The 26,875-nt window shown below is 48.6% G+C and overlaps 1 protein-coding gene across 1 annotated transcript in view; it reads right to left on the reverse strand.

Moving 5' to 3' along the window:
* Nucleotides 1-25,753, reverse strand: part of Tvp23a (trans-golgi network vesicle protein 23 homolog A) — a 26,695-nt gene extending 942 nt beyond the window's left edge. Inside the window, 6 exon segments of the mRNA XM_052195322.1 lie at nucleotides 512-640; nucleotides 1,719-1,847; nucleotides 2,100-2,189; nucleotides 3,516-3,660; nucleotides 25,637-25,722; nucleotides 25,724-25,753. Of these exon segments, the coding sequence (XP_052051282.1) occupies nucleotides 512-640; nucleotides 1,719-1,847; nucleotides 2,100-2,189; nucleotides 3,516-3,660; nucleotides 25,637-25,722; nucleotides 25,724-25,753 (609 nt within the window).
* Nucleotides 25,754-26,875: the final 1,122 nt, after the last annotated feature.

Below are 26,875 nucleotides of genomic sequence, written 5' to 3' on the forward strand. Positions count from 1 at the left end.
TTAAAACAGTAGTCACAAATGTCAGACGCTGTGTTGATAGGAGCTGTCAGTTTGTTACAGACAGGATGGTGGGTGCCAGGCGCTAGGGACAAATGGGGAGCTAGTGTCTATAGGACCATGCTCTTGTTGGAAGTGAGAAGGCTCTGGAGCTAGACTGTGGCATCTGTGCTAGGCTGTCCCGAGAACTAATTGACCTTTTGTGTGGTTGTTTTTAACTTGTCTATTAAGACAGAATCTCACAAGTACCCTAGGCTGGGCTGGAACTCATAATGTAGACCAGGCTGGCCTTAAACTCAGAGATCCACCTGCCCCTACCTCCAGAGTACTGATATCAAAGGTGTATACTGCCACGCCCAGCAAGAGCTATTAGAAAGAGTCAACATGGTGGATTTTATATTTATACACAGTAGAAAATGATGGTGAGCTGGAGGTAAGAAGACAGTTAAAAACTGTAGCTGCCTGCAGGTGCCCTTCTCTGAAGGAAGACTCCAGGGTGGGACTCGGCACTCACCGTCTGAAACCCCGCCTGGGACAGAAAGCTGGCTGCAACTGTGCTCATATCACTGCCGGCCCCCATCTTGCAGAGAATGTAGCCGTAGAGGTTCGCAGCTTGGAGGGAAATGCCAGTAATCACCAGAGCCTGCATTGGGCAAAGCAGAGGGAAGCCTGCGGAGGGTGCATACTCACACTCACACTCACAGGGAAGGGCTGGCGTCGCTACTCTGTCCCAAGCAAACAGTCATGGACACCTAAGCAACCAAAAGGCTGTGACCGCCATGGTTTCCGTCAAGGAGGCAAGCAGAGAAGTGGAAACTGCCCAGAGTCTTGGAGCTGGTGCTGGCAGAACCAAAGGAGCCCGTTTGCTATCACTGTTGCTGCTGCTGTGCCCTGTGTTCTGTGTCCCCCTTGAATGGACAGCTCTCCCAAAGAAAATGGGCACTGTCAGCCTTCCTACCCAAGAAAGGCTGGCGGCTAACAACAGATACCGCATGTTTTAATAAAACCTCCTCCCTGGAGACTGAAGATGCCGCTCAGTGGGAACACTCGCCATGCTGGGCTCCCCCATAATCTCACATCAGTGTAATTCATTCTTACCCACTAAGGAAGGAAACAGAATGCGCTATGTACACATGTCATGGAATATTATTTAACCCTACAAAGAGTGTAGTTTGGGTGGACCTGAACATGTGCTAAGTGTTTCTTTGGTTTTTTGGGCTTTTTGTTGCTGTTGTTTTTTTCTCTGTGTAGCCCTGGCTGTCCTGGAACTCACTCTTGTAGACCAAGCTGGCCTCGAACTCAGAAATCGGCCTGCCTCTGCTTCCCAAATGCTGGGATTAAAGGGGTGTGCCACCACCGCCCAGCTGAAAATAATTTTTAAATGGGCTGGAGAGTTCTCCCAACAGCTAAGGGTTCCCACAGAGGACTTGAGTTTGGTGCCCAACACTTCTGTCAGCAGCTGACAACTGCCTGTAGTTCCAGAGCTCAGGCCCTCTCTGCCCTCTGAGGACACCTGCTGTACATACCACACACAGACACCCACATAGTGGTAAAATCTGTTGTTTTTAAATCCTGAGACTGTGATATAACCACAAAATTGACAGAAGCCACAGAGTATACCCCTCACATGGTGAATGTATCATGAGGCTGTCTCCATCGAGCTGTTAGAGCTTCTAGCCCCTGGTGTGTCAGGACAGCAGGAGGGCCAGGGAGCAGCTCACCAGCCACTTAAGCTTCAAGGAGAACAAGGTACTGAAGAAGAACACGATCCAGATCCCCGGGCAGATGATGAGACCCAGCCAGAAGATGCGCGCCTCCGCCTCAGTGGCAGCCGTGTGGTTTGCAGAGACCTGTTGGGGACAGCCGCTGTAGCTTTTGTTCATTTGTTTCTCTGCATGACACCCCTGGTGGTCCTGAAACTGGCTTTGTAGACCAGGCTGGCCTCAAACTCACAGAGATCCACCTGTCTCTGCTTTCCAAGTGCAGATATTAAAGGCATGCACCACCACCGCCCAACTGGCACACACACAACTCGTGAACCTGTGTAAACTTCACACAGCCTTTTCCCAGTCCTTATTAGCTTGTCTGGTTGCAGGGCGTACCTTTCTGGCTTCAAATATCCAGTGGCTCTTCCCGTCTTCATCTATCTGGTTCCACCATCGAAGACCCACCATGAGCCTTCCAGTTACATTCTGGGGAAAGTGGGCAAAAGGCCGTGAGCACACAAGGAACAAAATGGCTAATTGTTTCTATAATGGTCTTCCTATGTATAGCCCGGGGTAGCCTTGAACCCTCAAGCCTTCTATCTCGGCCACCTGAGTGGTATTAGGTTTGTGCTAGTGCACACAACTAATGTCCATTGTGAGCCCCACAGAAAGCACTAAGACAAGGGTGTTGAGCTGTAGGATGACAGTGGGTGACAGTGGTTCTGCTGAGCTGAAGGATTTGAGTTGATCCCCACAACCACACAGGTAGAGAATTGACTTCTACAAGTCATCCCCCGACCACAGGTGCGTTACAGCACAGGTGTGTATGCACACACAAGAAAGACAGGGGTAAAAGGAGGTTGGACTGTAACTGTTGAGCGAGCTTTCCAAGCTCCTCATCTCTAAGCTGGCTTTTGTTTGGGCTTTTCTTTTCTTTCTTTTTTTTTTTTTATTTTTTTTTTTTTGTGTGTGTTTTTTGTTTGGTTGGCTTTTTTTTTGTTTTGGATTTTTTTTTCTGCTTTGTTGTATTGTTTTTGAGACAGAGTCTCACTTGGTTGGCCTAGATGTTGCTATGTAGACCAGGCTGGTCTCAAACTCAAGAGATCCACCTGCTTCTGCCCACCCACTCCCATCCCCCCACCCTGAGTGCTGATTTAAAGATGTGTGGTACAAGACCAGGCCCTACTCACTTTGCAAAGTGAGATTCTAGCGCAGTATGGTGGTGCATGCCTTGAATCTCAGTCCTCAGGAAGCAAAGGCAAACAGATCTCTGTGAGTCAGAGTTCAACCAGGGTTACATGGTGAGACACTGTCTCAAAAACCAAAGACTGCCTCAAAATAAAACACGTTCACATTGTATGTCTCTAGATGTCCATGTGTATCATGAAAATTGTACAAACTCCAAAGCCATATAGGTTCATCACTCCCATGGTGCACTTGCACCTGTGACAACTGATTCTGGAAGCCATTTACTGAAGCACTTTTGCCCTCTAATTGTAAGTGACATGGGCCCAGTAGTCCTTAAAATGTAAACATTTTGTGTGCAGGGGAGCACTCATGCGCCATAGCACACGTATGGAGGTCAAAGGACGACTTGGGAGGGTCAGCTCTCCTTACACAGAGCGGGTTCCAAGGAGCTTGCCCTGGTCCAAGCTTGACAGCAGCACCCCTCACCCCTCTGCCATCCTGTCCACCTCTCAGTGTTCTTTAATAGGTAGCAAGAACTTAAGCCACAGCACCCTTGAATCCCACATGCACAGAGGACATCGCCACCTGGGAGTAAAGGCTAAGTGTCCCTAGAGGGAACCTTACCTTCACAGACCAGAAGTCAAAGGACAGGAGGAGGAGCACGGTGACAAAGCAGCCCACAAAGCTCCTGCTGAACCAGTCACAGCACACATAAGTGACGATGGCGCTCACTCGGAAGAACAGGTGGAAGAAGGTAGCCAGGGGGTGCCTAGGGAGACCCTGGAACTCAGACCCAAGAACAGGGGGTGGGGAGGGATGCATAGGGAGACCCTGGAACTCAGACCCAAGAATGGAGAGGGAGGTGCCTAGGGAGACCCTGGAACTCAGACCCAAGAACGGGGGAAGGGTGCCTAGGGAGAATCTGCAACTCAAACTCAAGAACAAGGTCATTAAACTCACTTGGGCATCACCAGTGGGGCATTCTTCCCTGGTGGTTCATCTCAAAGCTCAGGCCGCAGTACTGTGCACATACACTAGCACTCCTCAAAGTCTCATGCATCCCAGGCTGGCCACAGATGTAACAAGTGCTTCTCCTCCCTTGACATGTTAGATTACAGATATGTACAACTACACTTGGTCTGTATGGCACTGGGGATCAAACTCAGAGCTCCCCTATAGCACCTGACCTATATCACAGCCCCTGAAACATGTTATGACATTTGTCATTTTCTCTCTAGAAGAACCCAGGACTTTCCCCTAATCTAACTCCAAACATCAAACATCATTTACCCTCTTTGAAACAAGGTCACTTCTGAAGTGAAGTGAGACCAGGATTTCTTGTCTCTCCCCCCCAGTGGTGACAGCAATCAGTTCCCTAAAGGTAAAGTTTGGGTCATTCCATAAGCACAGAGGGCATCTCACAGGGTAGAGCTCTCAGCTCACAGGGCGAGGCATAAGGCTCACTCCCAGTAGCGGGGATAATGACGCCATGAATGGGGACCCGGCTTATGCCGGCTGCTTGGCTGTGAGATGCTGGCATTTCCTAAGGAGACAGTGCCTGAGCCTTGTGCCTTCAGATGCCAGGCTGAGCCTGAGGCACAGAGAGCCCCCAGCCTGCAGCAGCTGCATCTTAATGAGTAAGACTGTTAATAAAGCACCACCAAGCTGTCTAGAACAGACAGCGATGGCTGCAGGGGACAGACACACGGATGGCAGTGGGTGACACTGAAAGGACCTGGCTTCTTGGAGGTCAAGAGCACTTGCTGCTCCTCCAAAGGCCTAGAATGCTATTCCTAGCACCCATATTTTGCAGTTCACACCAACTGTAGCTCCAGCTACGGAGGTTAGAGGTGGGGGAATCTAATGCCTTATATTAGGGCACCAAGGGCACCAGACTCACATATGTGCATGCGCACAAGTGCACTCTGTCTCTCTCCCACTCACACACCCACCCACCCACCACCCAAATAATATTTCTTTTGAAAATGGTAGGGAGAGGGGGAGTGATGAAAAGTCTACCACAGATCTGCGGGGGGGGGGGGGGGGCTTCTGGGTCTGCTACCCTAGGAATGCAGCCAGAGCAAACAGAGGGCTCATGTCTGGCTCATGCCTGGCTCACAGTGGGACGTGCAATTAAGTTCAGAATCAGAACTGCATCACCTATGCCTCATGTTTTGCAAGAAGGAGGGCCTGTTGTTTAGGAACAGATAGTTGCCACCACGCTGTCCTCTGCTCTTCAGGTGAGGGCTTATTCTGTTCCCAGAAGGTGTCCCTACCGTTTCAAGTTAGACATGAGCACATGTCACTTTAAAACTTCCTAGAATGTTCCAGAAGAGCCTCATAGTCTTTCACCTTTGAAACTTGTTAATGATTTTTTTTCAGCTAGCTGTATCAATGCAGTCTTGCCCTTTACCCGGGTAATACTAGGGATAAACTCATTCTCGGCATTCTTCCAGGGCAAAGTCACATCCAAGATATTTTAAATAGAGCTGGAAAGATGTCTCAGCAGAGAGCTTCCCAGGCAATCGTAAGTAGTGGAATTTAGATCCCTAGACGTCCACAGAAAGGGTGGATGTAGTGGCCTGCTTCTAATTCCAGCCCTCAGAAGGCTGAGGCAGGATCTCCTGGTCAATCTAGCTAGCCAGGCCAGTCATGATGGCCAGCCCTGAGTTCAGTGGGAGACCCAGTCTCAGAAAGTGGCGGGGGATTGAGGACGGCAGCTGACATCAGCCTCAGACCTCATGTGCACAAACACAAACTTGCACACATTTCCCCACGCAAGTGCATACAGCACACAAACACTCATGCAAAAAATGTTTTCATTTAATATATTTGTTGTGTTAGATGCTATGATTGAGTCTATTAGAAGGGGCTGCAGCGATGACTCGGTGGTCAAGAGCACAGGCTGCTCCCCCACAGGACCCGGACTTCCTTCCCAGTGTCTACATGGCAGCATATAACCTCTCCTGTTCCAGGGGATTTGGGACCCTCTCTCGTTCCTTCAGGTACCACATGTATGTGGTGCACAGTCATGCATGCAGGCAAAACACCTGTACATGTAAAATAGATAAAAAATTGTTTTAATTGCTGGGAACACGTGTGGAGGTCAGAGCACAGCTCTGTAGAATCGGCTCTGTCCTTCCACCGTGGGCTCTGGGGCTAAAACCCCGGTTATCAGGCTTATGTTTTGACTTCTGTGTCCTCTTGCCCAGCCTGCTTCTGTAATTCTTAGTAGAAGATGTCTTGATGATGGTGGTGGTGGTGACCATGATGATGATGGTGGTGATGAGGATGATGATGATAATGGTGATGATGGTGGTGGTGGTGATGATGATGATGATGATTACTCAAAGCAGAGCCTGATACAAGGTCAAGCTATGTCTCCAGTGCAGGCTGCTCTCTCCACTTCTCCAGCCCCTCACTCAGTTTACATCTGGAGTTGGCCCAGCCTGTCAATGCCAGGTTAACACTAAGGTGGTCTGAGACTAGCTTCTAAGCTATGACGGCAGTGACGTAAGGCCTCGGCATCACTGAGTAACGAGACTTGCTGCGCGAGGGTAAGTCCCCGAGTTGGTTCCTTAGAACCAAGTCAAGGAGGCACATCTGAGGTCCAGTCATTCGGACGGAGAAGTGGGGGCAGACACACAGGAGTCCCAAGAAGCTCCTGGCCTGCTTAGACTAGCTGATATAGAGGGAAGATGACAGATTCTCAAAATAAAATAGGGCAGATGCTGAGCGCCAGCACCAAGGTCACTCTGCAGCCACACTCTGAGGGGGACCACGTGAGCACACGTGGAAGGCCTTGTTCTCCCACAGTGTACCTTTCCAGGATCCGGAAGAAATGGTGTGGTGGGGGTGAATACGGTATTCTGTAGCACACACTGCTCTGTCTTTGAGAACAGCTGTTACCTCAGGCCAGTGTCACTCAATCTCATCCCACAACCTAGGAGCCACAATGAAATTCCCCTATGACCACAACTTTCTCTGTGTCATGCTGTGTGTGTCTGTGGAGGGAGGCACTTTGAGGGAATATTCCAGGACTCTCATCCTGTGGGGATCCCTCAGACTCCACAGACAGCCTTTCCTACTCAAGATCTAACCCTCCTCAAAAACTTCAGTGAGGAAAGGGACACGCCCCTGAGAGGGTTTGTTCACATTTCCTTGATTCATAAGCCCATTTTTACAGTTACAAGCCTCGGGGTAGACACCCGTTGTCACCCTCCAGGAGCAGGCCACAGGTAGGTTCTTAACACAAAGCATGTGTAGGCCAGACAGACAGGCAGCAGGATGTCAGTCACACCAAAGAAATGTACTGTGCAGTCACCGGGAGACAGAGGCATTTAAAACACACACTGCTGAGTGGGCTCAGCTGTGTGAGGTGGCTGCATCAGCTGATCACAAAATGGCAGTGCTCTGGAAGAGACAAAACTACAGAGATGGCAAAAAGGCCACTCTGCCAGGGGCTCCGAGAGGTGAGGAGGGGACACAGGACATGGGGGACTTTGGGTCATCAAAGCTATTCTTTGCAATACTCTAATGGAGAGCACACGTCACCACAGATGTATCAACTCACAGAATGTGTGACTGGCAGAGAGAAAGAAGCCCTGTGCGAAGGCTGGCCCTTGGTTAGTAAGGTACTGGTTCCGCAGCTGTAACACGTGTGCCAGAACCGCAGGACGGGACGGGAACCCCAGGGGGATGGCGGGAACTACAGCTTCTGCTCTTTTTTTCTGAGACAGTTTTGCATATCCCAGCCTGGCTTCCATTCACTGCGTAGTCAAAGATAGCCTTGAGCTTCACTATGTAGCCAAGGATACCCTTGAGCTTCTGGCCCTCTGCCGTCACATCCTACGTTTTGAGATACAGGTCCCCACCCTTATCCCGGTTTATGGTGTGCTGGGGATCAAACCCAGCGCTTTGCACATGCTCGGCAAGCATTGGAGCTGAGCCTCACACCCAGCCCTCTTAGTTTTCCCGTAAAGCTAAAGCCAGTCTAAAGAATAGGGGCCTGGGTTATATAACAAGGGGGGGTGGAGTGGGCGTGACTGGGTGGGGCTCTGTGTGGACACACAGACTAGCCTGGAAACCACACTGAGCAGCAGTCTGAGCACTGCTCAGAACACCAAGAAGGCGGCACACGAGCCCCCTCTCAGCCTCACCAAGAGGGAAGGGCCACTGCCCTAAATGCAGCCGGATTCTGACATGGATCTTTAAACTGCCCTTTAGCCCTTGAGATTGCGCAGGTAAAGGTTCTTGCGGCCAAGCCCGACAACCTGAGTCCCACCCCTGAACCCCACATTGTAGGTGAGCCAGCTCTTGCAAGTTGTCTTTACACCACACATGTGTGCATATTCCCTTGTACATGTATAGGGAGGGAGGGAGGGAGGGAGGGAAGGAGAGAGGGAGGGAGGGAGAGGAGGAGGGAGGGAGGGAGGGAGAGAAGGAGGGAGGGAGGGAGGGAGAGAAGGAGGGAGGGAGAGGAGGAGGGAGGGAGGGAGGGAGGGAGGGAGGAAGACTCATCTTCATTTGCTTACTTTCAAAATTGCATTCAGGATTTACACTTAGGTGTGTGTGTGTGTGTGTGTGTGTGTGTGTGTGTGTGTGTGTGTTTGTATATGCACACGCGTTTGTAGGTCTTAGATCAACTTCTAATGTTGTTCCCGAGAATCCATCCACCTTGTTTTCAGAAAGAAAGTCTCTCCCTGGCCTAGACCTCACTCAGTGAGCCAGGCTGGTTGGCCCACACCAGGCTGGTTGGCCCACACCAGGCTGGTTGGCCTACGAGCCCCAGCCTGCCTTCACCTCCACAGCACTGGAAGTAGACTTCACCAGCAGCCTAGTGTTTACCCCAGAGCTGCACTGGGGGTTTTAAGACTGTCTCTGGTGTGAATTCCACACCAATCATCCTATTTCAGTGTCTGTTAGCCCAGAGGCATTCTGGGAAGTTCTGTTGTTTAGTGTGGCCCAGGTACAAGTGAAGGGGGCAATTGCTCCCTGGCATAATCCCACCTTGTCCCTTTCTAGGCCCATATTTCTTTCTTCCATATTGTCCAGTCACCACGGCTCTCAGGATCAGAGCTCATCTCTGTGATGTGTGACTCAAAACAGCGTCCAGCTGAGGTGAGCCTGCACCATGTCCACCATGTCCACACGGAGGCAAACGGAGAGAGACCACGTGCTGGAGCAGCAGTGCGACTAACCCTGGCTCTCCTTGCCAAGCCATGACTGGTGAGTTCTTGAGGCCAACCTTCTAGAAGGAGGCAGTGAGCTCAGACCGTATCTTCTCCAGAACCGCGTGACCATGCTGACCCCTTGCCTCCATGTCTCCATCTTTCTTCAGTTAAACCCAAGGCGCCTGTCAATACCTTGAAGACAGACTTAGGGGTCCTCTTCCCTAAGTGGCCACACTGAACACCCTCTCTTTCTTGTCTCTTAGTTGGCATGTGGGGACAGGTGGCCCTGCTCAGCTGGCTGAGACTGCTGGGTCTCATTATCTTCCTTTCCTGGTCACCTTCCTGCTAACAACAGCCTTAGAGAAGATGGCAGGAATCTGTCTCAGTCAACCTAGAAGCAAGGGCTGAGGGACAAGACTGTCCGGACACACTGACAAAGACCCAGCAAACGGGTGGCAGCTTTACCCCTTTCTGTCCTTCTGAGTAAATTTGAATGAGACAGTAGAACAAGAAAGACCACAGGAAGCTGGTCTGGATTACGCACAGAGACACAAGTGCCTTCCAGGGCAAACCAACTCAAGCAAGGGCGGTGTCCTGGTGGTTGGTGACCCGTCTGTGGTTTAAAAAAAATCACACACATACCTAAAAAATCCCCAGTAGGGTAGTTGGTCATTGCAGCTGGATACCAGAGGAAAATTCCAGAACCCAAGTCCTTTTTTTCTAGGTTTACCAGTTCCTCTTTAAAAGGGGAGGAGATTGGATGGGGTGGTGACATCACTGTGTAGCACAATGTCAGCTTCCCAAAGACACTGAAACAGTGACAGCAGAGTCCAGGTGCTGAAGCCTGTCTTGGAGGAGATACTGTATGCGTGTGTGTGTGTGTGTGTGTGTGTGTGTGTGTGTGTGTGTGTGTGTGTGTGAGAGAGAGAGAGAGAGAGAGAGAGGGGGGGGGTCTTTCTGTCTGTGACCTGGGACCCACAAAGGAAGCTGGCTGGCTGGCCCGTGAGCCTCAAGGACCTATCTCTCTCCTGAGTGCTGGGTCCTACATGGGTGATGTATACGTGAGCACCGCCATGCCCAGGATTCTCAATGAGTTCTTGGGACTGGGCCTAGTTGCTACACTTGCAAGGCAAGCCGCCTGTAGATGGAGTGTTCTCTCTCTGGCCGTGAGCTCGGCCATTTCTCCGCCCGCTCCCTCTCCTGGCCTTCTGGGATCCCACGGTGATTACGGCATCTGTGCCACCTCAGCTTATCACCAACACCCCTCTTCTATTTTATTTCCAATATCAACTCAGGGCCAAGAATAAAGCAGGGGTATTGGGGGAGCAGAAGGCACCCACGTCTGAGGAAGCAGAACTCTCTCACCCTCCAGAAGCCTGGGGGCTGTGCTTTCTCAGGACAGGACACCAAGGCTCCCAAAAACTCATTCTTTTCTAGAATAATCCAGGCACAATGCTATCCTCATCACAACAGAGGGCAGCATGGCCTCCTGCTCTCACCAGAGCCTGGATGGTGGGTGCTGGGGTGTCAGGGTGCTGGAGTAGGGCTGCTTGGCAATCCCTCACAGCGCCCACTCAAGTCTGCACAGCCAAGGTTTGTGTGTGGAAGTGACACACAGGAGGAGACTTCCCTCTGGCCACCCCACATTTCTCCCCTTGTTTCTGTTCTTTATTTTTTCTTAAAGAGACGGACCAATCTTAGAGGCCTATTGGCTTGGTAGCAAACAAGAGGGAGGCTTGTGAGGATGACTTGGCCTTGTTTGCTCAATCCAGGCTAGACTTCTCAGCCCAGGCTGGACCTGAATGCAGGTCCTTACCTCTCAGCCCAGGCTGGACCTGAATACAGGTCCTTACCTCTCAGCCCAGGCTGGACCTGAATGAAGGTTTTTACCTCTCAGCCAAGGCTGGACCTGAATGCAGGTCATTGCCTCTCAGCCCAGACTCCAAGGGCTCCACCTGACACTAACACAGTCTGAGTCAGGCCTGATCTGCTCTCCGATGCCACTGGACTCACATTGCCATCTTTTAGCCAAGGTTCTGGAGTTTTCTAAAAGCACAGGGGTTCCTGAGGGCTGGGGTAGGAGCAGTGGGGACTGTTCTCTGAGTACAGTCTGGAAAGATGTACACATGAAAGGGATTAAAATTACCAGCCAGGGCATTCAGCAGGAAAGGGGCCTGCTGTCAAGTCTGACAACCTGCATTCAATCTCTGGGCTCCACGCGGCAGAAGGAAAGAACCGACTGTTCATCTGTTCACTGTGTGTGTGTGTGTGTGTGTGCTCGCACATGCGCACATACCACAGCATATGTAGAGGTCAGAGGATACCTTTTGAGAATTGTCCTTCCAGCATGTGGGCCCCAGGGATTTAACTCAGGTTTTCCGGCTTAGTAGCAGGAGCTTTAACCCACTCAGCCAGCCCTCTCACCAGCCCAACAAATATCATTTTAAAAAACATCTTTAATAAGAGGAAATGGTTAAAATGGTCAATTTAATCACAATGGAAACGTGAATTGAAAACAATGACGTACCTTTGCACAAGTGCCGTGTCCACCCTCAACTGAAAACGGACACGTTCAAGCGTGAGGACCCTGCCCGTTCAGACCCCAGGATCCAAACAAAAGCTGAGCACGATGGTATGAGGAAATGGAGACAGGGGCATCTCTTGCGGCCTTGGTGGCCAGCCAGCCTAGCTCAGCCAGCAAGCTCCGGGTTCACTGAAAGGCCCTATCTCACAAAGTAAGGTGGGGGATGATTACCTACTTCTGACCTAATGTCCATGTCAAACCTGCATGTGAATAGTCCCCAACCCCCTACCATCCCACCCCAAGTTGCATGTCAAAAGGATGCCATTTTATATGCGACATAGATCTTGGCCCAAGAGGAGTCCTGGAACCAGGCCACACGGGTGCTGAAGGACAACTGTCCAGCTGTGTGGATGAGCCTTGAAAGCACCATGTCAAGTAAAAGAGGCTAGACAAAAGAGGTCACGCTGGCTGGCACTGGCGGGCCTAGGCGGCTGAGGAGATCGGGGAGCTTGCTGTCCATCCTGATTGCCTGAGTTCAATCCCTGGGCTCTCCAGGTGGGCACAGTCTGCCGCTGGTTGTTATCTGACCTGTGTGAGCCAGCTGTGGCATCTGTGTGCCGCATCAACCAACCAATCAAAATCTAAATTAAAGATGAACTCGTGTCTCTGCCTGTGAGTTATATTTTAAAAACAGAACTGGTCTCCCGTGTTTGTATTTCTTTGACAGAGATTGGATTACTTCCACACCGATGTTACCACTGTACATAACAGAGACCAGGTGAAGAAAGGTTTTTTTTTGGCTCATGGTTTTACAGGTTTTCAGTCCATCTTGGTGGACAGGGCAAGGTGGTAAGGACACATGGTAGAGACTGTTCATGGCAGATCAGAAGAGTGGGGAATCCAGCTGAGGACCTCTGCAAGAGTTAACCAACTGCTTCCATCTCGACAGCCGGAGCCCAGCCATTCTGTGTTTCTAGAATCGACTGTCTCCCTGAAGGTTACAAGTCTTCTGAATCATGTTCGGTCCTCAGCTCTGGACCCCCAAGCTAAAGGCATCAGCTCTGCTCCCAGTGTGGGGAAGCCTTGGAGATGAAGGCCATCTCTGCGCAAGGCAGCCTTGGAGGTTACACAGTGAGTGAGTGAGTGAGTGAGTGAGAGACACCATGCTCACTCAGCCAGTGTGGAATTCCTGCCACTCTTAGGGGTGGGAGTCCCCACAGGCTGGCTTAAGTTCTACAACCACATGACAACTTTCAAAGTATTCCTACTTCCTGGCAATGGAGGCTCCAGTCTGACTGCTTTCTTTCTTGAGTTTTGAATTCCTCCTGGACAAGCCACCAGGAAGCAGGCCTGGGGCCTCAAGGTTCTTAGGTTACAGATTGAGTCCAAGGCTATCCGGACAACTCAGTGAGTCTGTGTCTGAAAATAAATAGTAGAAAAAGAGAGCGGGGGGACAGACAATCCAGTCCAGCAAGTCCAGGCCTGAGAGGCTATGTAAGGATTTCTAATCCGCTTCCTCTCTTGGAAGAATTGTGGGCCCTTTGAATGGCAAAGCTAATTAAGAGTCCAAATCTGGGAGGCTGAGGCAGGGGAATTGTGAGTTCCAGATCAGCCTGGGTGACATAGCAAGACTTGTTTTCACTGGGATTGCAGGTAAACTGGAGCTAAGGGAGGAGCGAACCATCTGTGGTTGAGACTGGGTTCAAGAACAGAAGCTTCTAGAGACACAACATGGAGTGGGGTGTCTGTCAGGCAGCATTGCCAGAACTGACTCCCAAGGAACAAAAGCTTAAAAGGACCTGTGGATACAGACTGAGATTAGGTACTGTCTGGGGCTCTACCCTCAGTTGTGCTTCTTGAAAAATTTCCTGTTCTTAAAGAACTCTGGGATGATCGAGCACGGTGAGAACATCTGTTAGCTATTTGTGCCATTCTTGTGTGGATATATGGGTTGATCCATTTACTTTGAAACAGGGTCTTGTGTAGCTCAGACTAACCTTGAACTCCCTATATAGGTGAGGCTGGCCTTGAACTTCTGATCCTCTTGTCTCTACCTCCAATGTGTAGGAACTCCAGGAGTGCACCTGTGTGCCTGGCCTCATAGTGCTGTTCTTAAAACACACTTTCAAAATCCCTTTATGGATCTAGAGAGATGGAGCATCAGCAGGAGCACTTGCTCTCCAGGAGACCTGGGTTCACTTCCCAGCACACACCTGGCAGCTGGGAACTCCAGGCCCAGGGAATCTGATCCCCTTCTGGCCTCCGGGAGCACTAGGCACAAACATGTATGTACAGCCAAATGCTTTACACATATTTTTTAATGTCTAAAAGAAAATCTTTTTAAAAGATATTTTAAGTCCTTTTATGCATATTAATCTAAAGAATTATTTTTCAAGTTAACATATCCAGTGACCATAATTAACAGTTCCTTTGTTTGAAGTTTCACTGAACATTAAAATGTACCACCATCCTGAAATAGTACATTTTGTACAGAGTATCTAGGTGTATTTTTGTTTGCAGGTTAATTTTGCATTCAAAGTAACCACAGATAGGCCAGTCATGAGCTGTAATGGTGTCTGCAGCTAAGCTCAATGACCTGAGTTCAGCCCCTGGGACCTACATAGTGGAAGGAGAGACTCCTACAAGTTGTCCTCAGACCTCCACAAATGCATGACATGTGACATCCACCTCAACACACACACACACACACACACACACACACACACACACACACACACACACACTTTTAAAAATGCAAAACAATCACTGGCACTAATTTGACCTTATTTAAATTGCTCAAAGACACAGAATTAATTTTATAATAAAGTTTTTTTCTCAACTGATCTTTGATACTTTCAGAACAACCACTAAATAAATTAAGCTTTAAACAATAACCTATCAATCGGGTGCCTACTGTTTGCCGGGCCTAGGCTGGACCAGATGCACCAAACAAAACAGAGCTATTCCTTCTACTGTGGGCCACGTGGGTGCCACTATGGGATTTCTACATAACGTGGATGGGGTCATTTTATTAAATGTAAGGGCCCAAGATGTGGACACAGCTTTTGACCAATGGGCCATGGTCAGACAGCGGGCTGTAAGGAAGTTGGATTCCAACCAGAAGTTCCTAAATTCATCTTTACTAAGACAATATCACCAGCATCCATGGCTGGAACTTTGCACCAATATTTCAACATCAGCCCCTCCCAATCTAAAACAAAGCCCCATGGACCCTGACCCATGCCTATCCCTTGTCTACAAACACTTTGTGGACATGGGGGTCAAGGTTCAGTGCAGTTCCCCTCCAATGGCCTCACTGCTGACACAGCGCGTACAGTCAGGTTCATGCGAATAGGCATACACATGTAAGGGGAAGTGGGGCTGTCAGAAATTCGAGGAGTTAATTTCAAAATAAGTAATGATGTGCATGATCAAAGAGAACTGAAATCTCACTAGTTCCCTGATTTTGAGGCTATTTTCCTTGGTGTTCTGGAACCTTCCTTAAAATTCAACAGCTCACTCTTGATGGGACTTGCTTATGTCTAACTTTTTTTTGTTTGATTGATTTTTGTTTTCTTTTTTGGGTATTTTGGTTTGGTTTGGTTTGGTTTTTTGAGGGGGTTGATAGAGTCTTTAGCCAAGGCTGACTTCAAACTTGCAAACGTGCTCTGTTGCCCAGGTTGGCCTTGGACGCGCAGAGATCCCTCTACCTCCTGAGAGCTGGGATGAAAGGTGAGCCCCACCATGGCAGGTTTTAGATTTTTTCTTATTTGTGTGTCTTCTTTCTATATTTTTCAAAATTGGTTTTAGAGCTCTCCAAAGGAACATGGGAGTCTTGATGAACAGACATTTTGGATTAATACAACAATCAAAATTATTATTTCCTTGTTATCCTGGAGCAAGGTGTGTGTGTCAGAGGGGGTTGTCTATCAAATAGAGGCATGTTTATATTGTTTACCAGAAAGCCACCCCAGCAGTGGTGCCCGCTCCCTGAAGTTCTTACCCTATGTCCAGATTTCTTCCCTCAGATCAATGTCACACACAGAAGTAACAAAATGACTCCCGGCTCCCTAAAATAGACATTTTCATGTATCGAGATCCAGACTCTAGAGATAAGCTGGGCAGCACAAAGGAGCTGTTTAAGGGGATGAGGAATAAAAAGCCATTTTTGCCTAACTAGAGAACTGAGGTCAGTCCAGAAACTGGCCTCAAACAAACAACCAAAACCGGACCAACTAACTAAAGAACACTCCGGAACTCCCAATAGAGAATGTTCTAAACTCTAGTTTTCAGATTGCTGATTTTATCTACAGGGGCCATGTACGGTATCTGAAGACATTTTTTGGTTTCCACCAAGCAATGGTTTAGATGCTCCTGGTGCCCAGTTGGCAGAGGGCAGGGATGCAGCTAATGACCTGCAGTGCATAGGTCACCCCACCGCAGAGAGTGATATGGCCCTGGTAATGACAATGTATACTCGTAATCTCACTGGAAAGGTAGAAATGAGACGTCAGGAACTCAATGTCACCCTTGGCTGCCACGGGAGTTCCAGGCCATGCCCCCAATAATAGCAGAGGCAATTCCAGAGTACCTCAGATTATACACAGAACATATATGTCTTCCCCAGGGAATAAAGATAGGTGTTCTTAATCCAGTGTCCCTCAGCCAAGCTCATCTCCATGTACCCCCCCTTCAGAGTATAATGTAACATAAAACATGGACTTAAGAGCTGGTCAAGTTCAGATGCTTGAATTTAAACACCATTGTGATATTGAGCAACCCACTCAACCCTCAGCCTCAGTGTCCTTAACCTTGATCCTATAATGGAATAGTCTGACCATGCAGAGGCAATGAATCATCCATCATACACAGGCTGCACAGTGGTGCCTGTGAGGGGGAGGTGCTGGAAACCCTGTGCCTGGCGCCTGGACATTCTGCTTGTCTTCAGTCTGAAAGGGGCCAAGCCCATCCAAGCCTCACCATGAGAACAGCTTCTGTATGCAACATGGGGAACTCAGCCTTCTGTGGATAGTTTTCATTCCATGCAATGCTTGCCTGTATATCTGCAACCCACTGACATGTGACTTCCTATTGCTGCATCTGAGAGCAGAGGATTGAGTTCTTAATTTCATATTCATGAGATGGGCGTGCCTCTCAGTCTACAGATGTTTCCCTAGCATGAGAGAAAGAAACCCTGGGATTGATCCCAACACAGCATAAACTGGGAATGGTGGCACACACCCGTAATGCCAGCACTCAAGAGGCAGAGGGCAAGAGGGTTAGAATTTCAATGTTATTATTGATTACATAGTAATTTAAGGCCAACCTGGGCTACATAAAAAAAAATAATCACATTGGGCTGAAGAGATGACTCCAGGGTTAAAGCACTGATTGCTCTTAAAGAGGACCTGGGTTTGATTCCCAGCACCCACATGGCTGCTCACAACGATTCAAGGGCAGCCAGGTTGGGTCTCTTGGTGGTGTTTGGCCTCTGCCCTGTGTCCTCAGGAGCTCAACTTTACTCAAAAGCCCATACATGCCTCCACCGGCATCCATGACTAGACTCCTGGGGTGCAGGTACTTGGCTGGGGGGTGTTGAATTGAGGTCTACTCCAGCTCAGACCAGAAGCTCAGGACCCCATGCATTGGTCCTGAAGGTGGTCAAAAGCTCCCTCACTGGCTAAAACATGCTCTGCTTACATAGTCCAGCTGAGTGACCACAGCACTCTGGGATTTCACTTCTAGGCGAGTACCTCGGAGAACTGAAACATACACCACATCCCCAAACATGGAAACAAATCCTCACAGTGACATTAGCAACCAGAACTGAGAAGCAAAAATAACTGAAGAACTTATGAATGGGTAAGCAAAATGTGGTACATATTTACTTGTAATTGGTCATACAAAGGAAATAAATGTAGCTAAACACCCAGATAGGCACAACTGCAAGTAACTATGTAAAAATCAGGGGTGGTAGTTCCTGATTGTAATCAGTACAGACACACAGACAGGCAGATCTCTGGGGCTTACTGGCCAGATAACCTAGGCTAAGATGCAGGCCCCAGTGGGAGACTTTGTCTCAAAAAACAAGGTGGATGGGTCCCAAGGAATGAGAGCTAAGGTTGATTTCTGACCTCAACACATATGCACACACATGTGTACATATATCTGAGCACATATGCTCTCTCTCTCTCTCTCTCTCTCTCTCTCTCTCTCTTTCTCTCTCTCTCACACACACACACAGAGAGAGAGAGAGAGAGAGAGAGAGAGAGAGAGAGAGAGGTCACACACTGTATAATTTCATATGAGGGGTGCTAGGCTGGTCAGCAGAAAACCCTTTGTGGTTATGCCTCCAAGTTTCCAGAAAACATTGGAATTTGAAAGGGGGAACCAAGAAAAGGAGCCCCTCCCCGAAAGCAGGTAGGGCTCAGACTTCTCCAAGGGCCTCCAAGCATAGTGAGAGAAGAGGGCTTCCCTCACAGACCGAGCTGGAACACTACTCTCCTCCACCCTCAGACATAAAGTGCACCCAGCCCCAGACCTTGGACACAGACCGAGCTGTTGGGGATTGGTTCTAAGGCTTTGAATTAATCTAGCCCCACAAACCAGGTATCTGTGTGTCCAAACGCTAAAGGCCCTTGTCCCCAATTAGTTTTTCATCGATCAATAAAGAGCCAACAGCCAGTTGCTGGGCAGGTAGACTGAGGCAGAACCTTTAGGTTTTCATGGGCTAGGGACTGGGAGAAAGAAAAGGGAGGGTTTGCCATGTCTCGGAGGGAGACTGATTAGATTTAGAGCCGCGGAAGAAAATTCATCCAAAATGTACTTGGAAAGGGAAAGCAGCCCTATGGGAGGGGCTGCCCAGCCGTCACAGAGATAAAACATAGACTTAGAAGGAGTTAAGCCAGGAGTACTAGAGAGAAATGTATGCTAGCTGGATGGAGGATTAGAACTGCCCAGCCTTTGAGCTAGTCAAAGCATATTTTAAATTAACTCCTCTGTGTGTGTGTGTGTGTGTGTGTGTGTGTTTCATTCACAAATCCAGATAGCTCTTGGGGCTCTTGGGTGAGTGTGTGTGTGTGACCCGAGGGAACACAAAGTGGTTTAGCCAAACTGTTGCTACACTAAGCTGAGCAGAGCGGAAGAGTCCTAGTTCCACTGAGCCTCAGGTCACTGGCCTGAGCTCTCCCAGACTGGAACTGGGGCTCACTAATCTGAGGGAGCTCCAGCTTGCTAATGGATCCTGGGATTTCCCAGGCTCCAATAATCACGTCAACCAAGTTCTCATAATAAATCTCCATACTTGGATAAATATCCATATTTGGATATATATAGCATATATATATTGCATAATTATTGATTTCATATGTATGCACGCATACACATAAACACACATATATACATAATGCATCTACACAAACACACATACATATATATACATAACACTTGCTTGCACATACATACCCATAACATTCCTACATATACACACAGACAAACATACACATGCACACTTACACATGTACATATACATACAAACTGGTTCTGTGTTTCTGGAAAATCCTAACACATAGATCTCATTTCCATTAGGTGTTTGAAATAAACACTTCTAAGTAGTTTGATGGCCCCTGGAGGCTTGGGGGCGGGAAAGAGAAATGAGAAATGATTGTCTAATATGTAAAGGGTTTCCATCTGGGGTGGCAAAATAATTATGGAGGGAGGTCACGGTGCTGGCTTCACACTCTCTGAGCATACCCAAAGCCACACTGAGCTTCAGACTGTCAGTGAGTTGATGGTATACCAGTTGCATTTTGATTAAGCATACACATGATATATGTGTATGCTTCTTGATATATGATTTTGAGGCCCATGTGTCTATTATGAGACTCTGCTCAGAAGGAGAAACCATCTCATGGGTGGGGATGTAGCTCCTCTTGGAGAGTGCAGACTAGCATGACATCTTAGGCTCAGTGCCAGCACTCCTTACACTGGATACGGAGGCATGGCCCTGGAGTCCCAACACTAGGCAGGAAAGCAGAAATCCAATGTCTGCCTGGGCTACATGGGAGCTTGAGGCTGGCCTGGGCTACATGACACCCTACCTCAAAAATTAAAACATTAACAACAAAAACAACCCTCAAACAAACAAAAAGCCCTACAGAAAATGCCAAGTTAGCAAGGGTGTGGAGTGTTGGGAGCTTCTGACGTCTGTCTGTCTGTAAAATGTTTGGCTGCTCTGGGAAATGATTTATGAGTTCCTCAAAACACGAAAAGAGAACTTCGTCCAGCCCACAGCCCTGCTGCAGGGAGTATATGTAAGAGAACTGGAGGCAGGGTCTCAAAGGTGGGCACATAAACCCATTTCCAGGGCAGCATTTAGTCACCAGGCACAAGAGGTAGAAGCCAACTGGCTGTTCATATGTGAGTGTGGCAAACTCACAAAATGAGCTAATATTCAGCCTTAAAAGAGAAAAACATTTGGGCAGAGGCAGGCAGATCTCTGTGAGTTTGAGGCCAGCCTGGTCTACAGAGCGAGTTCCAGGACAGCCAGCGCCACACAGAAAAACCCTGTCTTATAAAACCAATAATAATTAATGAATTTTAAAAATAGAAAAAGACAAAGAACATTATAGTCAGTAAAAGAAGCTGCGTGATGGCCAAATGCTTTGACTCTGCCTTCCTGAAGTGGAGACAGGAAGTAGAAAGGCGGTTAGCAGGTGGTTAGCAAGAATGGAGAACAGTGTAATAGGCATAAAGTTTCACTTTTGCAGAATTAAAAAGTTCTGATTTACAGCAAAGCAACTTACCCAACACTACTGCCCTGTATATTGGGGATGACAGAGGTCAGATATGTTGCCTCTTTTAAAACTTGCAGTAAAATAAAATAAAAAGCAGACTGTGTGTAGTGGCCCTGTGATCTCCAAACTCAGAGGCTGGGGCCCAAAGAGTATATTGGGGATGACAGAGGTCAGATATGTTGCCTCTTTTAAAACTTGCAGTAAAATAAAATAAAAAGCAGACTTTGTGTAGTGGCCCTGTGATCTCCAAACTCAGAGGCTGGGGCCCAAAGATAGGTCAAGGTCAACCAGGGCTACATATGGACCCTGCCTCAAGAGAATAACTAAAAAGAAAAAGAAATGCAAAGCTACCTTGGAAACACATAGTCACACACATACACACACACACACACACACACACACACACACACACTTATAGTTACCCCAACACACACCCTCACACACACAAATTAAACATACACTGACACGCACAACTGACACACACTCACACACACATACACACACACAAACATGCACACTGACGCACTCAACTCACACATACCCACCCTCACATACCCTCATACAAACACTGGCCACTCACACACTCATTGACATACACACTGTCACACACAACTCACATACACACACTCTCACATACTCTCATATAAACACACACTCATACACATACCCTCACATACACACCCTCACACACACTGACACACACAACTTACATACACTCATCAACCCCACTCTCACACCCTCCCATGCACACACAAGATGGCAGGTAGGTGTTCTTCAACTGCTGTGGAATTACACCCTCCAATAGTGTCCGAGGAACCCTAGCCACACACTGTACCTCTCTGACTTGAAAGAAGGACAGTAGTGATAGGACCCATATCAAGCACCCAGTGACTGCAGAGTTCCTGAGTGACCTCCTTAGCAGCTACACATCAAGGCCGAGCAGTCCAAACCTCTGCATGTTAGATAGGCCAGTGGAGACGACCTGTCCACAGTCCCAAAGCCACTGAGTGATAACAGAAGGGGACTCTTGCTGTAGTCCTTTCTATGACTTCAAAGTCAACATGCAATCAACATGGGATTAGGAAATTCCTACTGCAAACCTCAAAGTAAAGAAGAAAGTTTCAAGCAATAGTCTCCATGCTGCACTACTGATTTAGAGCTTTGGAGGGCCTTGGCCTCCTGATAAATGAATTCAATTCTGATTATGCGTCATATATTTCATAGGGTGACCTATGTGGAAAATAAATGTTTTCAAAGGTTCCCGGACCACCCCCAAAGCCCACACAGCCACCTCAGCTAAAAATTCCCTTGAATGCTTACCTAAGTCCTTAGTTCAAGCCCTATGTGACCAGTTTTATGTCAACTTGACACAAGCTAGAGTTGTTTGGGAGGCAGGACTCTCAACTGAGAAAATGTTTCCGTAAGATTGGCCTATGGCAAGCTTGTAGTGCATTTTGATGATTGATGTGTGTGTGTTGGGGGGGGGGGGACTCACTGGGGATGGGCACTCTTAGCAGGTGGTCTTGGATGTTGTAAGAACTTGGGCCGAGCAAGTCATGGAGAGTAAGCCAGTAAGTAGCAGCCTCGAGGGCTCTGCTTCAGCTCCTGCCCTGAGTGCCCTGAGTAACCTGAGAGTTTAAGTCAAATACGCCCCTTTCCTCCCAAGTTGCTCTTGGTCATGGTGTTGTATAACAGCAAAAGAAATTCCAACTAAGTAAGACATTCTAGAACCACATAAACGATTGTGATGGCTCATGCCTGTAATGTCAGCACTTGGGGAAAAAAGGCAGGAGGATCAGACTTCAAGGTCATCCCTCAGCTATATAGTGAGTTTAAGACTACACTGGCCTAAATAAGATCCTGTCCCCCAACCTTCCCTCCCCAAATAAGTAAATACATAAATAGAATCCTCTATATGCCAGGTGTGCAGGTGACATCTATAATCACAGTACTTGGTAGGTGGAGACAGGAGGATCCTGCAGTTGGGTTATATTGTGAGAATCTGTCTCAACAAACCACACTAAAACCAAAACAGAATACAGAGCTCAGTTCTCCACAAAGCTGAGTACACTCATTCACAGGATTGCCTATGCATCAGATCCCTTGTGAGTCCCATTAAGTCCCCAGGCAGGCCGATGAATCATCACTGGCGCATCAGAGGATTCTGGGACTGGCAGTTCTCAAACAGATTGGTGATCAGTTGCCCCAGACCTGTGGTAAATGTAATTCCTCCAGCTCCCAGGTCCTCCCTGATGCCCACTGAAACTGGCCACTAAAATGTTCCTTGACAGCTGGTAAGGAACATTCCAAGTTCAATGTCTTTGCTATACTAGTTTTTCTTTAATTGTGGGCCACCAGAACAAGAGGCCTGAGCATCACCCTTGACTGCTTCTCCCCTACCACAAACATGTGCATACACGTGTGTGTGTGTGTGTGTGTGTGTGTGTGTGAGAGAGAGAGAGAGAGAGAGAGAGAGAGAGAAAGAGAGAGAGAGAGAGAGAGAGAGAGAGAGAGAGAGAGAGAGAGAGAGAGAGAGGCAAGAAGAGGGTCTTAAGACAAGGTCTCTCACTGAACCTCACTTCATTTTGTCCTGCCCCCCTTGGCTAAGCTAAGCCAGAAGCCCCCAGTAATCTTTCTGTGTCCAGTGTCAAAACTTTAGGGCTATAGGCACACACAGCCACATTCAACTTTTTATGTGAGTTGTGGGGATCCTCATGCTTGACCCAGGTCCTCATGCAAGTGCTCTTTCTCACAACTCCATCTCTCCAGTTCCCTCTCCATCCTCCACACCTTAACCGCCATATAGTGAAGGTAGATTATACCTCGCAGGTGTCCTGGGCCACCCTCCCAGCCTCTGCTTTCTTCTACCCCTAAACCAGCCTATGATGGGTAATCTCAATGGTCAACAAAAGGAGATCTAGAATTACCTGGGACACAGAACTCTCAGCATGCCCAGTATGAGTTACGTTGAGTAATCTGCTGGAAGTAGGAAAAGCCACCCACTGTGGGCAGCACCATTTCCTAGGCTGTGATCCTAGACCCTATAGAAAAGGGAAATGGAGCTGAGCCCAAGCATTGCACTATACTCCCCGACTAGAGACACACTGTGAGCAGCTGAACCAAGCTCCTGCCATGGTGACTCGAACAGTGTGAAGCACTTGGCTGCTGAAGTGTGAACCAATCTAAACCTTCTTCCTAAAGCTGCTTCCCTTGTCAGGACGGCATCTTATCACAGCAACAGGAGAGAGAATAAAGCACTACCTTCATCCTGCAGTCCTGACCCTAACACTGCTACAGCCAAATCCTTCCAATGAAAAATAGCTCTTGTACATGGGTGTTTAAATTTACATAAAAATTAAGCAGAACCAAATTCCAAAACTCTAACCACAGTACAATGCTCAATAGCCACAGGTAAATGACAACCACATTATATCTGATGAACACATCTGGGCTCGTTGATTTTAACTGTCGACTTGATACAACCTAGAATCACTTGAGAAGAGTCTTAATGTGGAATGATCCAGATCAGGTTAGGGGGATTGCTTTGATTGTTAACTAAGAGAGGAGGAAGAGCCAGCCCACTGTGGGTGGTACCATTCTCTAGGCAGCGGCTCCTGAACAGCATAAGGGAGGAGAAAGCCTGAAGCCAAGCAAGCAAGGGTTGTACAGGGCAGTCCCACAACAAAGCAGGGCCTGACCTTTACATGGCTGAAGTGTCCTCACATACTAGCCTGGGCGACTCCACAGGCAGGGGCTGGTCCGGTATCCTACACAGCCCCAGCCACCAACCTAGGGTCAGGCTTACAGGTGATATTTACCAGGTAGGGAACATGTAATTATTTAGATTCTCTATAAACTCCTTCACTTAGGATCCCAATTACCACAGCATGAAGGGTAAATAATGAACCTCAGCTATCTAGGTCCCAATCTCTGGAACCTGCGGATGTTGCATTATATTGTAAAAGGGATCTTCATTTAGTAAAGGATCTGAGAGAGATAGACAATGACAGAGAGCAACAGAAACAGACAGGCAGAGACAGAGAGGCCCATATAGTGTGAGCTAGTCCTGAACTCACGGAGTATCACACACCACCATGCCTCGTTTATGCTATGGTTAGGATGGAACCCAGCGGTCTCTTCCTGCTAGGCAGGAACTCCACCAACTGAACTACATGAAATCAGCATGTTTATGACAATTTGTTACAGTGACCATGGGAAGCTAATGTACTTATTCCGTTCTTAGAGACTCTTGTATTTGGGTCAGATGATCTAATGGAGGGGTAAGATAAAAGGAGCATAGCTGAAAGGAAGCGCTTTTGCCTAGCATGCACGAGGCCCTCTGTTCCATTCCCAGTACCAGAAAAAATAAAGGGAAGGCCCTAGGTACCAGGCCTCTAAGTATGCCAGAGATGATTGGGAGGGACAAGTGGGCATGGCTGAGCTGTGAATGTTTCTAGAAGGATCAGGGGCTTAGACCACTGGCAAGCATACTGCCACATCACGTCGCCATCTTGGCCCCGCTGCCTGCCTTCCGGGGCTGAAGGCGCTAGGCAGGTATGTCAAGCAGGTATGTGATCTGGTGGAGGACACATCTGGCTTGCTCGACGGAGCATCGAGCACTTTCACAGCTATCCTGCTGCATACTGACTCCTCCCTACACTACCATATCAGACCTTGCAACAAGGATGCAGAACTTTGGCGCTTGCTGTTCCTTTAGCTGGAACTCTTCCTCCAGAGCCTCCTATGACTGCCTGCTTCTCAGCATCCAGTCTCAGCTTAATATTGTCACGGCCTCGATGCCCCAGGAATGCCAGGTCAGGAAAGTAGGGGAGGGGTGGTAATCAGGGGAGGGGGGAAGGGATGGGGGGTTTCGGAGGCGTAACGAGGAAAGGTGAAAGCATTTGAAATGTAAATAAAGCGAATATCTAATAAAATAAAAAATAAAAATAAATAAAAATAACTTGCCATAAAAAGTCACCGCCTCAAAGATACCTCACGCCCCCACCCCACCACCGCTGCCCTGTGCTAGAGTATGAGACCAACCCTTGGAACCTTCTCTTACCTCACCATGCTAGTTTCTTTCTAAACCTCTTACCATTTTTTCCCTGTAAGCTAGCTGCCCCGCCCCCAAGCTCTGGGCTCCAAGGGGGCGGCGTCTGTATAACTCATGCACACAGTAGTTGTTCCGTGTATTCAGATGAATGAGTTGGTGAATGAATGAATTTGCAGCTTGGGACCAATAAGTCAACATACCTGATCTTGGCCTTCCTAAAGGCCAGCTCCTCTTCATTGCCGAAGTCCAGGGACACATCCTCAGTATCATCCTCGAGGCCCTGGGGAAACACCAGAAACAGATAAATAGCAGGCCATCCGGAAGCACACAGGTGGCCTTCAGACGTGAGCGCCCTTTCCTCCTCGATAAGTCTCTGTACTCCTCCTAGCATTATTCCCTAATACCCTGGCTTTGCCACCCGCCTTACTGCTAGGGGCTCAGTTTAGTCTTAGGCTCCAAGGCCAGTGCATCTTCCTCCCTGAGGCTCTTTTCCATTATTATCCTCCCAACGCAGCACCCCTGAAGCCCTACCTGCTTCATCCTCCTGGGTACCACTTGAGCCTATAGCACAAGCTCCAGCTCCGCCCTTCACTGCCCCAAGTTTATGATGCGCAGCAGTCAGCCTGGCTTAAGGGATGCTCGGAGCCTCAGCGCTGAAGCTCAGCTCTGGTTGTCTATGGGGGAGGGGCTCTGCGCAATGCGCAGTCGCGGGCTGGGGCGGAGCCAGAGAGGATACCCTGGAATGCTGGAATGTCTGTTAAACTCTGAGAGCAGGGTTTAGACGCCGCGAGGTTCAGGACCTAGGACAGAGAGGAATGGTGGCAGGTGTGTGTGTGTGTGTGTGTGTGTGTGTGTGTGTGTGTGTGTGTGTGTGTAGTGCAAGCCTGTGATCCAGACTCCTGGAAATCTGAAACAGAAGATTGCCCGGCTGCATAGAAAACAAACAAACAAACAAACAAACAGGTGTGATCAGGATCTAGTAGCTTGGCTTGGGAACTGCAGTGTTGAGGTAGAAATGGGCACTGAGACGAGTTGCTCCAGCCATGTGAAGGCCTTACTGTCCTTCTCCTGGCCCTGAACAGAGTCGCAGCATCTCTCCTATGGGCCCTGCCATTTCCCCATTCCCGTCCCACTGTCTACACAATCTTCCTTAGCCCCCATTTCCCTGCCCTGCTCTCCTCCTGTATAGGGCTGAGTGACAGGACACCAGAGCTCTTCCTGTCGTGATTCCTGGTTCTCCTTTCTCCAGCCTACAAGCAGGTGCTAGCCTGACTCCTGGTGACCCCCTGGGGGATACTGGGCCACAGTTCCCCCCCTCCCTGCAGTTCCTTCCCTGCTGACCCTGGCTGGAGTGCAGGAGGGGCTGCCCCACCTTTGATCCGATGGCTGTGCCTGAGCTGCCAGCTGCACACTCCGCTCCACTCTTTAGGCCCCAGGGA

Source organism: Apodemus sylvaticus, chromosome 10 (assembly GCF_947179515.1).
Source record: "Apodemus sylvaticus chromosome 10, mApoSyl1.1, whole genome shotgun sequence".
Taxonomy (NCBI): Eukaryota; Metazoa; Chordata; class Mammalia; order Rodentia; family Muridae; genus Apodemus; species Apodemus sylvaticus.